General features: G+C 38.6%; 2 protein-coding genes across 4 annotated transcripts in view; one reads left to right on the top strand and one right to left on the bottom strand.

Annotated features, from left to right (window-relative positions):
- The window catches only part of LOC143276676 (uncharacterized), a 138,335-nt gene extending 130,086 nt beyond the window's left edge, over positions 1-8,249 (top strand). For all 3 annotated transcript variants that reach the window (XM_076581306.1, XM_076581307.1, XM_076581308.1), the window contains exons 45-48: positions 1-14; positions 3,011-3,091; positions 5,311-5,532; positions 7,788-8,249. The exon at positions 1-14 is cut by the window's left edge and continues 96 nt beyond it. In XM_076581306.1, coding sequence (XP_076437421.1) covers positions 1-14; positions 3,011-3,091; positions 5,311-5,532; positions 7,788-8,009 — 539 coding nt within the window. In that variant the 3' untranslated portion in view covers positions 8,010-8,249. The remainder of the gene's footprint in view (positions 15-3,010; positions 3,092-5,310; positions 5,533-7,787) is intronic.
- A 1,084-nt stretch (positions 8,250-9,333) lies between these two features.
- The window catches only part of LOC143276678 (cysteine sulfinic acid decarboxylase-like), a 33,652-nt gene continuing 30,485 nt past the window's right edge, over positions 9,334-12,500 (bottom strand). The window contains exon 15 of the mRNA XM_076581309.1: positions 9,334-12,500. This exon is cut by the window's right edge and continues 1,890 nt beyond it. The gene's annotated coding sequence lies outside the window, so the exon portion shown is untranslated.

Raw genomic sequence — 12,500 nt, 5'->3', positions numbered from 1 at the left:
CTACCACTGGAGAGGTAATGCTGTAAGAAACTGTAGGCCTTAATTAGTGGGGGTTTGGGGTTTTGTGTGTGTGTGTGTGTGTGTGTGTGTGTGTGTGTGTGTGTGTGTGTGTGTGTGTGTGTGTGTGTGTGTGTGTGTGTGTGCGTGCGCTTAGAGTTGACTTCATCAAGATTTTGCGCCTTAGGAATATTATCATTAGTAGTAGTAGTAGTATTTTTTATGTATTAAAAAAATTATCTTTTTTTTTTCTCGAGGCCTGACTAAGCGCGTTTGGGTTATGCGTGCTGGTCAGACATCTTGCTTGGCAGATGTGGTGTAGCGTATATGGATTTGACCGAACGCAGTGACGCCTCCTTGAGCTACTGATACTGATACTGATACTGATACTGATAACTGAATGGCCTGTATAAAATAACTATGGGCTTTGTTTCACAACGTGCCTGAGCATGTGTGTGTTACGTGCTAGTGTGGTGCTAGAAACTGGTGGGGTTTGGTCTTTGTTGGCATTAACTCTCTCCATACGAACGGCGAAAGAGACGACGTTAACAGCGTTTCACCCCAGTTACCATCATCAAAATATTGCAAGCGGAACGCTCTTATACTGAAAAGGTGAATGTTGACAAAGAATACCACAATTCTGACGACGGAAGCTAAAGGTTGGGTCATTCAGACACCCACTGGGCATCCGAGGGGTCTGTGTAGAGGAGAAGAGAGGACTGGCCGTACTGAGAGAGCTAAAGGTCGAGGCGCGTAGAGCTTCAAGAACATGTGCGCTGTAGCCAGGTGTCTCAGTGAATATCCCACGCATTCTTCGCAAGGCCTGACTAAGCGCGTTGGGGTTACGCTGCTGGTCAGGCATCTGCTTAGCATATGTGGTGTAGCGTATCGTCTCCTTGAGTCACTGAACTGAGTTTCAGTTTCAGTTTCAGTAGCTCAAGGAGGCGTCACTGCGTTCGGACAAATCCATATACGCTACACCACATCTGCCAAGCAGATGCCTGACCAGCAGCGTAACCCAACACGCTTAGTCAGGCCTTGAGAAAAAAAAAAAAAAAAAAAAAAAAAACTTTTTGTAATTGTTCACTTGTCAACTTTTGGAATTTGTCATTACTAACAAATTAAAATAAGACCGACAAAAGATGAAATTCTGAAGGATAGATATTTCCTCACATTTCCCATCTGACAAATGAACAATTTCATTTGGTGATTATAGATGTGTACACAAGATTGGAACCAGAGTCATTTCCTGACCATGTAAAGTTTGCAGTCTTGTAACTCATCCAAAGACTGTCATTTCTTGACCACATTCACAGATATTGACAAATGTTAATATAAAAAAAAAAATGTGGGGTTTTTTTTAATCACTTTATCAGCTAAACAAAAAACAGCTACAGAAAACGTAACCAATGTTCGTGATGTGAAACATTAACTGATTAAGAGGACTGAACTGAACTGAACTGGACTTTCTCGCAGTCCCACGCTTTCTCAAAAAAATGAAGATGATGTGTTGTTTTTTTGTTGTTGTTTTTTTTTGGGGGGAGGGGTGGTTTCTTTATCACAAGAAAGATATGTTTTCTTGACTTGCCTGTTATATTGTGGCTAGTTGTTTTCGTTTCTTTTCTTTTAATTATTATTTTTTTTCTCTCCATTTTCTCTCCCCTTTATAGATAAGAAAATATGTTGTTGTTTTTTTCCCCCATATGTAACAAGATTAGTGGAAGTTCACTGACACAAACCTTAATGATAGGTGTTTTTTTTTCCTGTTTATTTTTCACCCTTTGTTTTATTCATTATGTAATGATTTTATGTGTTCTTTTCTTGTAGCCATCCCACAGTCTGTTTGTTTTTTCCCCCTTGCATTGAAGATTATATTATTTCTTTCATTGAAACATCATGCTTGACATAATTTTTTCACAGTTCACATATATCACTATAAGGAAATTACATTCTTAACACATGAGTGACAAATAACTTGCAAGGGTATTTCTATTTCTTAATACACAGAGGACAAAAAGAAATATGTAATAAATAATAAACTAAAATAAAATAAAAACCAAGACAACCCCCCCCCTTACCCCCAACACACACCCAAAACCAACTAATCATCAGTCCTTAAAGCATTAATGATGATAATGACTGGCATTTATCAATCACATTCGACCCCTTTGCACTGTTAGGAAACGTCTGTATTCAATGTCTTGTAAGACAACCACTTTGCTTTAAAGTCTGGGATATTGCATTCTTGCATTTAGTTCTTCTATTTTATAACACAATCTCTCTCTCTCTCTCTCTCTCTCTCTCTCTCTCTCTCTCTCTCTATATATATATATATATATATATATATATATATATATATATTATCTTTATGTGTGTGACATGTTTAGATTTTTTTTAAAGTTTGTCACACACAGAATTGACAGTTTCTTGTAATTACCCCCCCCCCCCTTTTAATGTATGTTTGAATTTTTTTTTAACTTATTTCTTTTTCAATTTGCTACATAGAATTGGCAGTTTCTTGTAGTTATCCATATTTCTTTGATTTTTTTTTTTTTCTATATCAATTTAATGGATGTTGGTTTCTTCATGTTTTATTATATTTTATATTTCGTCACGCAGAATTCGCATTTTTTTTGTAGTTGTCCCCCTTTTTTACTTACACACACACACAGAGATTTAGTAGTAGTAGTAGTAGTAGCAGTAGTAGTAGTATGTGTTTTTGGTTTCCTTTTCTTGTTCTTTTTTCAGTACGCAACAAATAATTTAATGTCTTCATTTTTTCTTTCTTCTTTCTTTTTTTTCCAAAGAACACCACAAAACAAATTAATGGATGGTTGATTTCTTATATTCTTCCTCTTCTTTTTGGTTTTGGTTTTCATCAATATTATTACTATTGATGCATGTTGTTATTTGTATTATGAACCCCCATGTCATTAGGGCTGTAAAGCTATTGACATTAAAGTGTTCAGTGTTCAGTGTTCTTCTTCCTCTTCTTCTTCTTCTTTTCTTTCAGTATGCTACACAAAACTGGCGGTTCACAGCCCAGGAGCAGGGGGTCTGGTCTTTTGCGGGCTCCTTCTCCGAGGATCCTATCGTAAGTGTCGGTTTCTGCTGCCTTTTTTTTTTTTTCTTTCTTTCTTTCTTCTCAAGGCCTGACTAAGCGCGTTGGGTTACGCTGCTGGTCAGGCATCTGCTTATCAGATGTGGTGTAGCCTGTATGGATTTGACCGAACGCAGTGACGCCTCCTTGAGCTACTGATGCTGATACTGGGATCTGACCGTCAGCATGGTTGCTGTGGTTTTAAATCATAGTATCCACCATTCCTACTACAATTTGACAGAACTGGAAGATAAAGAAATCTAGTGTATAGATGAAAAATAAACAACAAACAAACACACACACACACACACCAAAACAACAACAATAAGTTACTGAAAATACATGGATAATCAATGGATGGATATAATAATAATAATGATAATGATAATAATGACTACGAGATGACATTTTGTAAATGGTCATGACCATGCTCATCTTCAGCTTCCCCATCCTCCCACAAAAATATATACGTAACACATTGTGTGTGTGTGTGTGTGTGTGTGTGTGTGTGTGTGTGTGTGTGTGTACCTGCTTATATCATTTACATACCTTCCAATCTACTTTTTTTGCTGTGTGTGTGTGTGTGTGTGTGTGTGTGTGTGTGTGTGTGTGTGTACCTGCTTATATCATTTACATACCTTCCAATCTACTTTTTTTGCTCTGTGTGTGTGTGTGTGTGTGTGTGTGTGTGTGTGTGTGTGTGTGCATACCTGCTTATATCATTTACATACCTTCCAATCTACTTTTTTTGCTCTGAGTGTGTGTGTGTGTGTGTGTGTGTGCATACCTGCTTATATCATTTACATACCTTCCAATCTACTTTTTTTTGCTCTGTGTGTGTGTGTGTGTGTGTGTGTGTGTGTGTGTGTGTGTGTGCATACCTGCTTATATCATTTACATACCTTCCAATCTACTTTTTTTGCTCTGTGTGTGTGTGTGTGTGTGTGTGTGTGTGTGTGTGTGTGTGTGTGCATACCTGCTTATATCATTTACATACCTTCCAATCTACTTTTTTTGCTCTGTGTGTGTGTGTGTGTGTGTGTGTGTGTGTGTGTGTGTGTGTGTGTGTGTGTGTGTGTGCATACCTGCTTATATCATTTACATACCTTCCAATCTACTTTTTTGCTCTGTGTGTGTGTGTGTGTGTGTGTGTGTGTGTGTGTGTGTGTGTGTGTGTGTGTGTGCATACCTGCTTATATCATTTACATACCTTCCAATCTACTTTTTTGCTCTCTGTGTGTGTGTGTGTGTGTGTGTGTACATGTCTCTTTCTCTCTCTCTCTGTGTCTGTCTCTGTCTCTCTGTATCTGCCTTTGTGTACCAATATCTACATACACACTTCACCTTACCTGACCTAACCTAACTCACATGTTGTTGTCATATATTTAAATACCAGTGTGTGTAGGGGGGTCTGTCTGTCTGTGTCTGCATCTGTGGAGTGATGGCCTAGAGGTAACGCATCCGCCTAGGAAGCGAGAGAATCTGGGCGCACTGGTTCGAATCACGGTACAGTCGCCAATAATTTATTTTCTCCCCCTCCACTAGACCTTGAGTGATGGTCTGGACACTAGTCATTCTGATGAGACGATAAACCGAGGTCCCATGTGCAGCATGCACTTAGAGCATGTAAAAGAACCCACGGCAACAAAAGGGTTGTCCCTGGCACAATTCAGGAAAAACAAATAAAACTGCACGCAGGAAAAAATACAAAAAAAAAATGGGTGGCGCTCTCAGTGTAGCGATGCGCTCTCCCTGGGGGAGAGCAGCCCGAATTTCACTCAAAGAAATCTGTTGTGGCAAAAAGAAGAGAAATGCAATACAAATACAATACAAAAAAACAAACTGTCTGTGTCTTTATCTGTACATCCATATCTACATACGCACCTCACATTACCTCAGCTAACCTAACTCACCCAATCTAGCCTAAAAAAAACAAAAAAAAACAACAACAACAACAAAAACAAAACAAAAAAAACAAACACACCCACCACAACCCAACCCAACCCACCCAACCTACCAACCTGTACTAATGATCCCCACCCCCACCCCCACCCCCCCACACTTTGATTTTTTTTTTTTTTTTTTTTTAATTCTATTTTCAACCTAGTTTGACACCAGGAGCCACAAGTCCCATATGAAGATGCTGCAGTAACATTTTTTTTTTTTTTTTTTAATTATCTTCTTTTCTTTTCTTTTTTTCTTTTTCAACCTAGTTTGACTACGGGAGCCACAAGTCCCAGGTGAAGATGCTGCAGTACCACACGAACAACGGTCGCCAACGGCTGACCGTCAAATGCAGGGACACCATCGCCGTCCACGACAAGGCCAACAAGGACTACAGCAAGGCTGTCACCCTGACGAGCTTTGACGAGGAGAGCATGACCGCTCGTAGCAAGCGGCCCTTCAGATACAAGGTTCTGAAGGACGGGTGTCAGGTATAGTTCATTTGATTTCATTTTACGTTTATTTTATTTCATTTTGATTTTTGTGTCATATATATATATATATATATATATAAATTTTGGGTGTGTGTGTGTTTTGTGGGTTGTTTTTTGTTTGTTTGTTTGTTTGTTGTTGTTTTTTTGCTGTTTTGTTTTTTTATAGCTTTAAAATCGTTCAGATACATGGTTCTGAAAGACGGGTGTCAGGTATAGTTCATTTGATTTCATTTCCATCAGTTTAGTTTTTGATTTCATTTAATTTTTGGTTATATATATTTTTTTTTTTGTTGTTGTTGTTGCTCTTGTTATATATTTGTTGTAGTTGTTGTTGTTGCATGTTGTTTTTGTTTTTTTTGTTGTTGTTGTTTTTTTAATTCTTATTTCATTTAGGTTTTATTTTATTTTATTCTTATTTTATTTCCATTATATTTTATGTTATTTTTATTTTTATTTTGTTTTATTTTATCTTCATTTCATTTTTATTTTATTATTCGATATCATTTTATGTTCGTTCATTTTGTGTTTATTTTGTTCTGTTCCGTTTTATTTTTATTCGTTTTCATTTTATCTTAATTCATTTTGTTTGTTTTTTGTGGGTTTTTTTTGTTGTTGTTGTTGTTGTTGTTTTTCTTTTTTGCTTGATTTTATTATTTTATATTTTTCTGCTTCTCCTTCATCTTCTTCTGATGGTGGTGGTGGTGGTGGCGGTATTGTAGGTGATTACGTGGTGTTGTTGATGATTAATGTGGTGTTGTTGATGATTGATGTGGTGGTGTTGATGATTATGTGGTGTTGTTGATGATTGATGTGGTGTTGTTGATGATTGATGTGGTGTTGATGATTGTGATGTTGACGATTATGTGGTGTTGTTGATGATTGATGTGGTGTTGTTGATGATCGATGTGGTGGTGTTGATGATCGATGTGGTGTTGTTGATGATTGATGTGGTGTTGTTGATGATCGATGTGGTGTTGTAGATGATTGATGTGGTGGTGTTTTGGTGTTGTTGATGATTGATGTGGTGGTGTTGATGATCGATGTGGTGTTGTTGATGATTGATGTGGTGTTGTTGATGATCGATGTGGTGTTGTTGATGATCGATGTGGTGGTGTTGATGATCGATGTGGTGTTGTTGATGATCGATGTGGTGGTGTTGATGATCGATGTGGTGTTGTTGATGATCGATGTGGTGTTGTTGATGATCGATGTGGTGGTGTTGATGATTGATGTGGTGTTGTTGATGATTGATGAAGTATTGTGGAAGACTGTTGCGGTGTCGTGGAGGAAGGATGTGGTGTTGCTGATGATGGTGGTTGTGCTGGTGTGGTTATATGGTGGTGGTGGTGGTGGCTGTGGTGGTATGGTTATAGGGTGGTGGTGGTGGTGGCTGTGGTGGTATGGTTATAGGGTGGTGGTGGTGGTGGCTGTGGTGGTATGGTTATAGGGTGGTGGTGGTGGTGGTGGCTGTGGTGGTATGGTTATAGGGTGGTTGTGGTGGTGGCTGTGGTGGTATGGTTATAGGGTGGTGGTGGTGGTGGCTGTGGTGGTATGGTTATAGGGTGGTGGTGGTGGTGGTGGCTGTGGTGGTATGGTTATAGGGTGGTGGTGGTGGTGGTGGCTGTGGTGGTATGGTTATAGGGTGGTGGTGGTGGTGGCTGTGGTGGTATGGTTATAGGGTGGTGGTGGTGGTGGCTGTGGTGGTATGGTTATAGGGTGGTGGTGGTGGTGGCTGTGGTGGTATGGTTATAGGGTGGTGGTGGTGGTGGCTGTGGTGGTATGGTTATAGGGTGGTGGTGGTGGTGGCTGTGGTGGTATGGTTATAGGGTGGTGGTGGTGGTGGTGGCTGTGGTGGTATGGTTATAGGGTGGTGGTGGTGGTGGTGGCTGTGGTGGTATGGTTATAGGGTGGTGGTGGTGGTGGTGGTGGCTGTGGTGGTGCAGACGACTGGTGTAGTGCTGTAGATTATTACTGCGGTATTGTAAATGATTGATGCGGTGTTTGTAAATGATTGATGAGGTGGTGGTGGTGGTATAGATGACTGATATAGTACTGTAGGTGATTGTTACGGTGTACCAGACAATCGATGCCGTATTACAAATGACTGCTTAGCGTCGAAAGTGAATGATGTGGTGGTGGTAGTGCTGTAGATTATTGCTGCGGTGTTTTGAACGACTGCTTAGTGACGTAGATGATAGACGTGGTGGTGATGATGGTGGATGCTGATGCCGAAGATGTTGCTCCTGCCCCAGGTGAAGAACGGCAAGGAGGGAGAGACCCTGCTGGAGGTCGCTGGGTCCAAGCTGCTGAAGCGGATCCCAATCCTGGATGTGGGCTTCGTGGAGCAGCCCGAGGGTGACTTCGGCCTGACCCTGGGCCGTGCCTGCTTCTGGACCAACGCCAAGGGCGGCAAGGGCAAAGGAAAGGGCAAGGGCAAGGGCAAGGGCAAGGGCAAGAAGAAGAGGAGAAAGTGAACAGTCAGGTCGGGTCGGCTTTGACCACACACCCCTACCTGTGTGAGTCGCCGTGTGTTCAGACTCATGATTAAAGTCGTTTCATTCATCTTCTCATGCTAGCGAGCTCCCTGTCCCTTCCCTCCCTCCCTCTCTCGCTGTCTGTTTGTCTCTCTGATTGGTTGAAAATCGTTGGTGAATTTTTTTTTTTTTTTTTTTTTTTTTTGTGAGGGGGGAGGGGAGGATTTGGGGGGGAGGGTTGGGGCGGGGGGGGGGCGTTAGTAGATTTATGAGTGTTAATTTTTGTGTCGCTGTCTCTCCCTTTCTCCCCCCCCCCTTTTTTTTGTGAAATCGTCTCATGAATATTCATTTTCTGTCGACCTCTTGTTGATTCTATGAACAAAAGGGGTTAGAAATGTGTCGTTTTGTTGAAACCGTTTTAGGTCGCGGTTATGTTGTTGTTTTTTTGTGTTTTTTTCTTTCTTTTTGTTTTTGTGAGGATTCATATTTCGTCTTTCTTGCTCTGTTTTTTTTTTTTTTTTTTTTTTTGTTTTTTGTTTTTTTACGTTTAAAAGCTTTCTAAGCTTGGACCCAATGTGAGAGGTGGTTTTTTTTGTTTTTGTTTTTTTTCATGTAATTGATGGCGGCGTGTTGTTATGATTGTATTTTTGTCCACTTCTAGGCTACCGTGTCAGCATTTGTGTCACTTCTATTTTGATCAACTGAGAGTGTATGCTGCTGTTTATGACTATACCGTTTCGAGTTATAGGTATCTAATTTCTGTTGTTCAATGCAATAAACTGACGGTTCCATCTTGAATATTATTCTACATTGATTACATGAAAATCACACACCATTTAAAAAAAAATAAATCTAGTTCTTTAATGAACAGAACGTTTGAGGGATGAACTTTCCTGTTTTCCACACCATGTGTTCAACAGTTAGTGTAAAGCCATATTTCCTATCTTCGGGCAGTTGTACTCATAACGCATTGTAACCACCTGACAAGTAAAAAAAAAACCAACATTATGCCGATAACATTTGATAACATTATATCTTCTTCGGGGACTTTCTTTAAATGATGGTTTCAGTCTTCAAAACATTAACGTGTGCGAATTAAGCTGAACATTTTTTTTTAAAGCTACTCCTGGACTTTTTAAAAGATGTTTTTCAATCTTCAAACAAATATATATATATATATATATATATATCCACATTAAATTGAAAACATTTTGATACATACGCCCCTCCTGGACTTCAAGTAAGAGATGGTTTCAATCTTCAAATAGTAAATGTACAAAATAAAACTGAAAACATTATGATATATATGCTTCCCCAGAACGGGTTTTTTTTTTTTTTTTTTTTTTAATGATGAATTCAGTCTTTAAACAATAACTGTACAAAACATGAACTTCCAACCAGTCACCATCCAATAAAAAACCATGTTTCAGGCTCTTTTATGTAGTTAGCGAAAGAATTCATTCATTATTTCCAGCCTACACAGGTTACAAATGAAAGAAACAAGAATGGAATAATAATAATAATAATAATAATAATAATAATAATAATATCAACTACTCCTCTCCAATCACGGACAGAGCTATTTGAAGAAAGCAGAGCTGTGATTCTCACAAACGCAAAAGAGGGCATTTGTTTTTTTTGTTTTTTTTCTTCTCCAAATCCAGGGAATGTTATGTCATCATTGAAAGATGTACATTTCATTGCCAGCACTAACGTTACATCCGCCGTCCAGTCACGTGCAGCGTATTATTTATGCATGCACGCATGCGCAATGGAATCACCTTTGATCATCAGAGCTATCCGTCCATTTTTCTTTGTTTCCTTTTAAAAAAAATTTTTAATTGTTTTTTTAATATATATAATTGGGAGGATTTTTTTTTTGTTGGGGGAAGGGGGAGAGTGGGGGAGGATAAGGTATGAATGAGAGAAGAAAACAATAAAATAAAATAAAATGTCACTTTCAAAATCTGGTGTTTGTCATTCTGTGATTGTGATTTCGATTGTGTGTGTGTGTGTGTGTGTGCATGTGCGTGTGTGTGTGTGTGTGTGTGCGCGCGCGTGTGCGTGCGTGGGTGCATGCGTGTGTGTGTGTGTGTGTGTGTGTGTGTGTGTAAAATGCGGGATCAACCACAGAACAATTACCACCGTCCATTAAAAATGCCAAACACTGCAGGTTTTGTTAATCGCTTGTACACTTTTTGTTGCATGCTTAAATCAACTTGTTCAAACTAGTGACACACCACAACACGCATAATCGAACACACGGAACACACAAGGTCAGTTTGAAAAACTGAACGCATCATCACATATTCCAAACACTGAAACCAACAAGAAAAATTAATGTCCATGAATCAGTTGACAGGCCATGTATCTATCTATCAATCACGTATCAATAACGCTGAATATGTTTCCACAATTTTTTTTTCTTTTCTTCTTCAAAGGATGGACCCATAGAAATCTTCTGCAAGAAACAAAGAATACAAGAACGTACCCAATATATATATATATATATATATATATATATATATATATATATATATATATATATATATATATATATATATTTGTATTTTTATCACAACAGATTTCTCTGTGTTAAATTCGTGCTGCTCTCCCCAGGGAGAGTGTGTCGTTACAATGAGAGCGCCACCCTTGTTCTTTTTTTGGGGGGGGGTTGTGTTTGTTTGTTTTTTCTTGCGTGCAGTTTTTATTTGTTTTTACTATCGAAGTGGCTTTTTCTACATAATTTCGCCAGGAACAACCCTTTTGTTGTCGTGGCTTCTTTTACATACGCTAAGTGCATGCTGCATACATACACACACACACACACACACACATATATATATATATATATATATATATATATATGTGTGTGTGTGTGTGTGTGTGTGTGTGTGTGTGTGTGTGTGTGTGTGTGTGTGTATGTGTGTGTGTGTGTGTGTGTGTGTGTGTGTGAAAGCAGACACACATATACAGGAATGCTAATGAATCAACTCATTGGGGAAGCAGCATCCATTGTTTTGGAATACCTACAGTGATTAAAATATGTTTGATTCTATGACCAGGGCTAGTTTAGATATTGTTGTTTAAATAAACCCCAAAACAAAAACAAAACAAAACAAACAACAATAACAAAAAAACAGCACCACTGACTAGTGTTCTGAGTACTATCTGTCTACATATCACACACATAACGAACACACACACACACACACACACCAAGCAACGATATACTTTCTCGTTAAATATCTACTGCAGTTAAAATTTTAAAACCAAAAAAACTGAAGAACCGCACACACACACACGCACACGCACACACAGATATATATATATATATATATATATATATATATATATATATGTACATACCGTAACGCACGCGCGCGCATACACGCACACCCACCCCCAACACCACCCCTACACAGAGTCTGAACATCAACTTCCATCCACAATACACACACACACACACACACACACACACACACACACACACACACACACATACACAGCTGGTCTTGCATCAAGGTAAAGTCTGTTTTATATAGATGGCAATAATGATAATGATAATGATAATGATTATTATAACCATCATCATCTTAATCATGAACAAAATTAAAAAAAAAAACAACATAATCAGCAACCATCAATCATTTATGATTTCCGGTTCATGACATGCGTTCACATGAGCTTTTGAATGAGTAAATATTGAAATGAAAACAAAGAGGTACCTATAAAATGCACTGAAGTTGGAAAAGATCGCTTTAAAACGCATTGAAGTTGGAAAAGATAGCTTTAAAACGCACTGAAGTTGGAAAAGATCGCTTTAAAATGCATTGAAGTTGGAAAAGATCGCTATAAAACGCATTGAAGTTGGAAAAGACCGCTTTAAAATGCACTGAATTTGGAAAAGATCGCTTTAAAACGCACTGAAGTTGGAAAAGATAGCTATAAAACGCACTGAAGTTGGAAAAGATCGCTTTAAAATGCACTGAAGTTGGAAAAGATCGCTTTAAAATGCATTGAAGTTGGAAAAGATAGCTATAAAACGCATTGAAGTTGGAAAATATCGCTTTAAAATGCACTGAAGTTGGAAAAGATAGCTATAAAACGCACTGAAGTTGGAAAAGATCGCTTTAAAATGCATTGAAGTTGGAAAAGATCGCTATAAAACGCATTGAAGTTGGAAAAGATCGCTTTAAAATGCCTTGAAGTTGGAAAAGATCACTATAAAATGCATTGAGTTGGAAAAGATCGCTTTAAAATGCACTGAAGTTGGAAAAGGTACCTACAAAACGCATTGAAGCTGAAATCTACAGCTTTAAAACAGGCTGAAGTTGGAACAGATAGCTGTAAAACGCACTGAGGTTGGAACAGATAGCTTCAAAATGCATTGAAGTTGGAACAGATCGCTTTAAAATGCACTTAAGTTGCAACAGATCGCTTTAAACGCATTTAAGTGGGAAAAGTTTGCTTTAAAACGCACTGAAGTTG

This window comes from Babylonia areolata, chromosome 32, assembly GCF_041734735.1.
Source record: "Babylonia areolata isolate BAREFJ2019XMU chromosome 32, ASM4173473v1, whole genome shotgun sequence".
NCBI lineage: Eukaryota > Metazoa > Mollusca > Gastropoda > Neogastropoda > Buccinidae > Babylonia > Babylonia areolata.
This window is presented reverse-complemented; position numbering and strand designations above follow the sequence as displayed.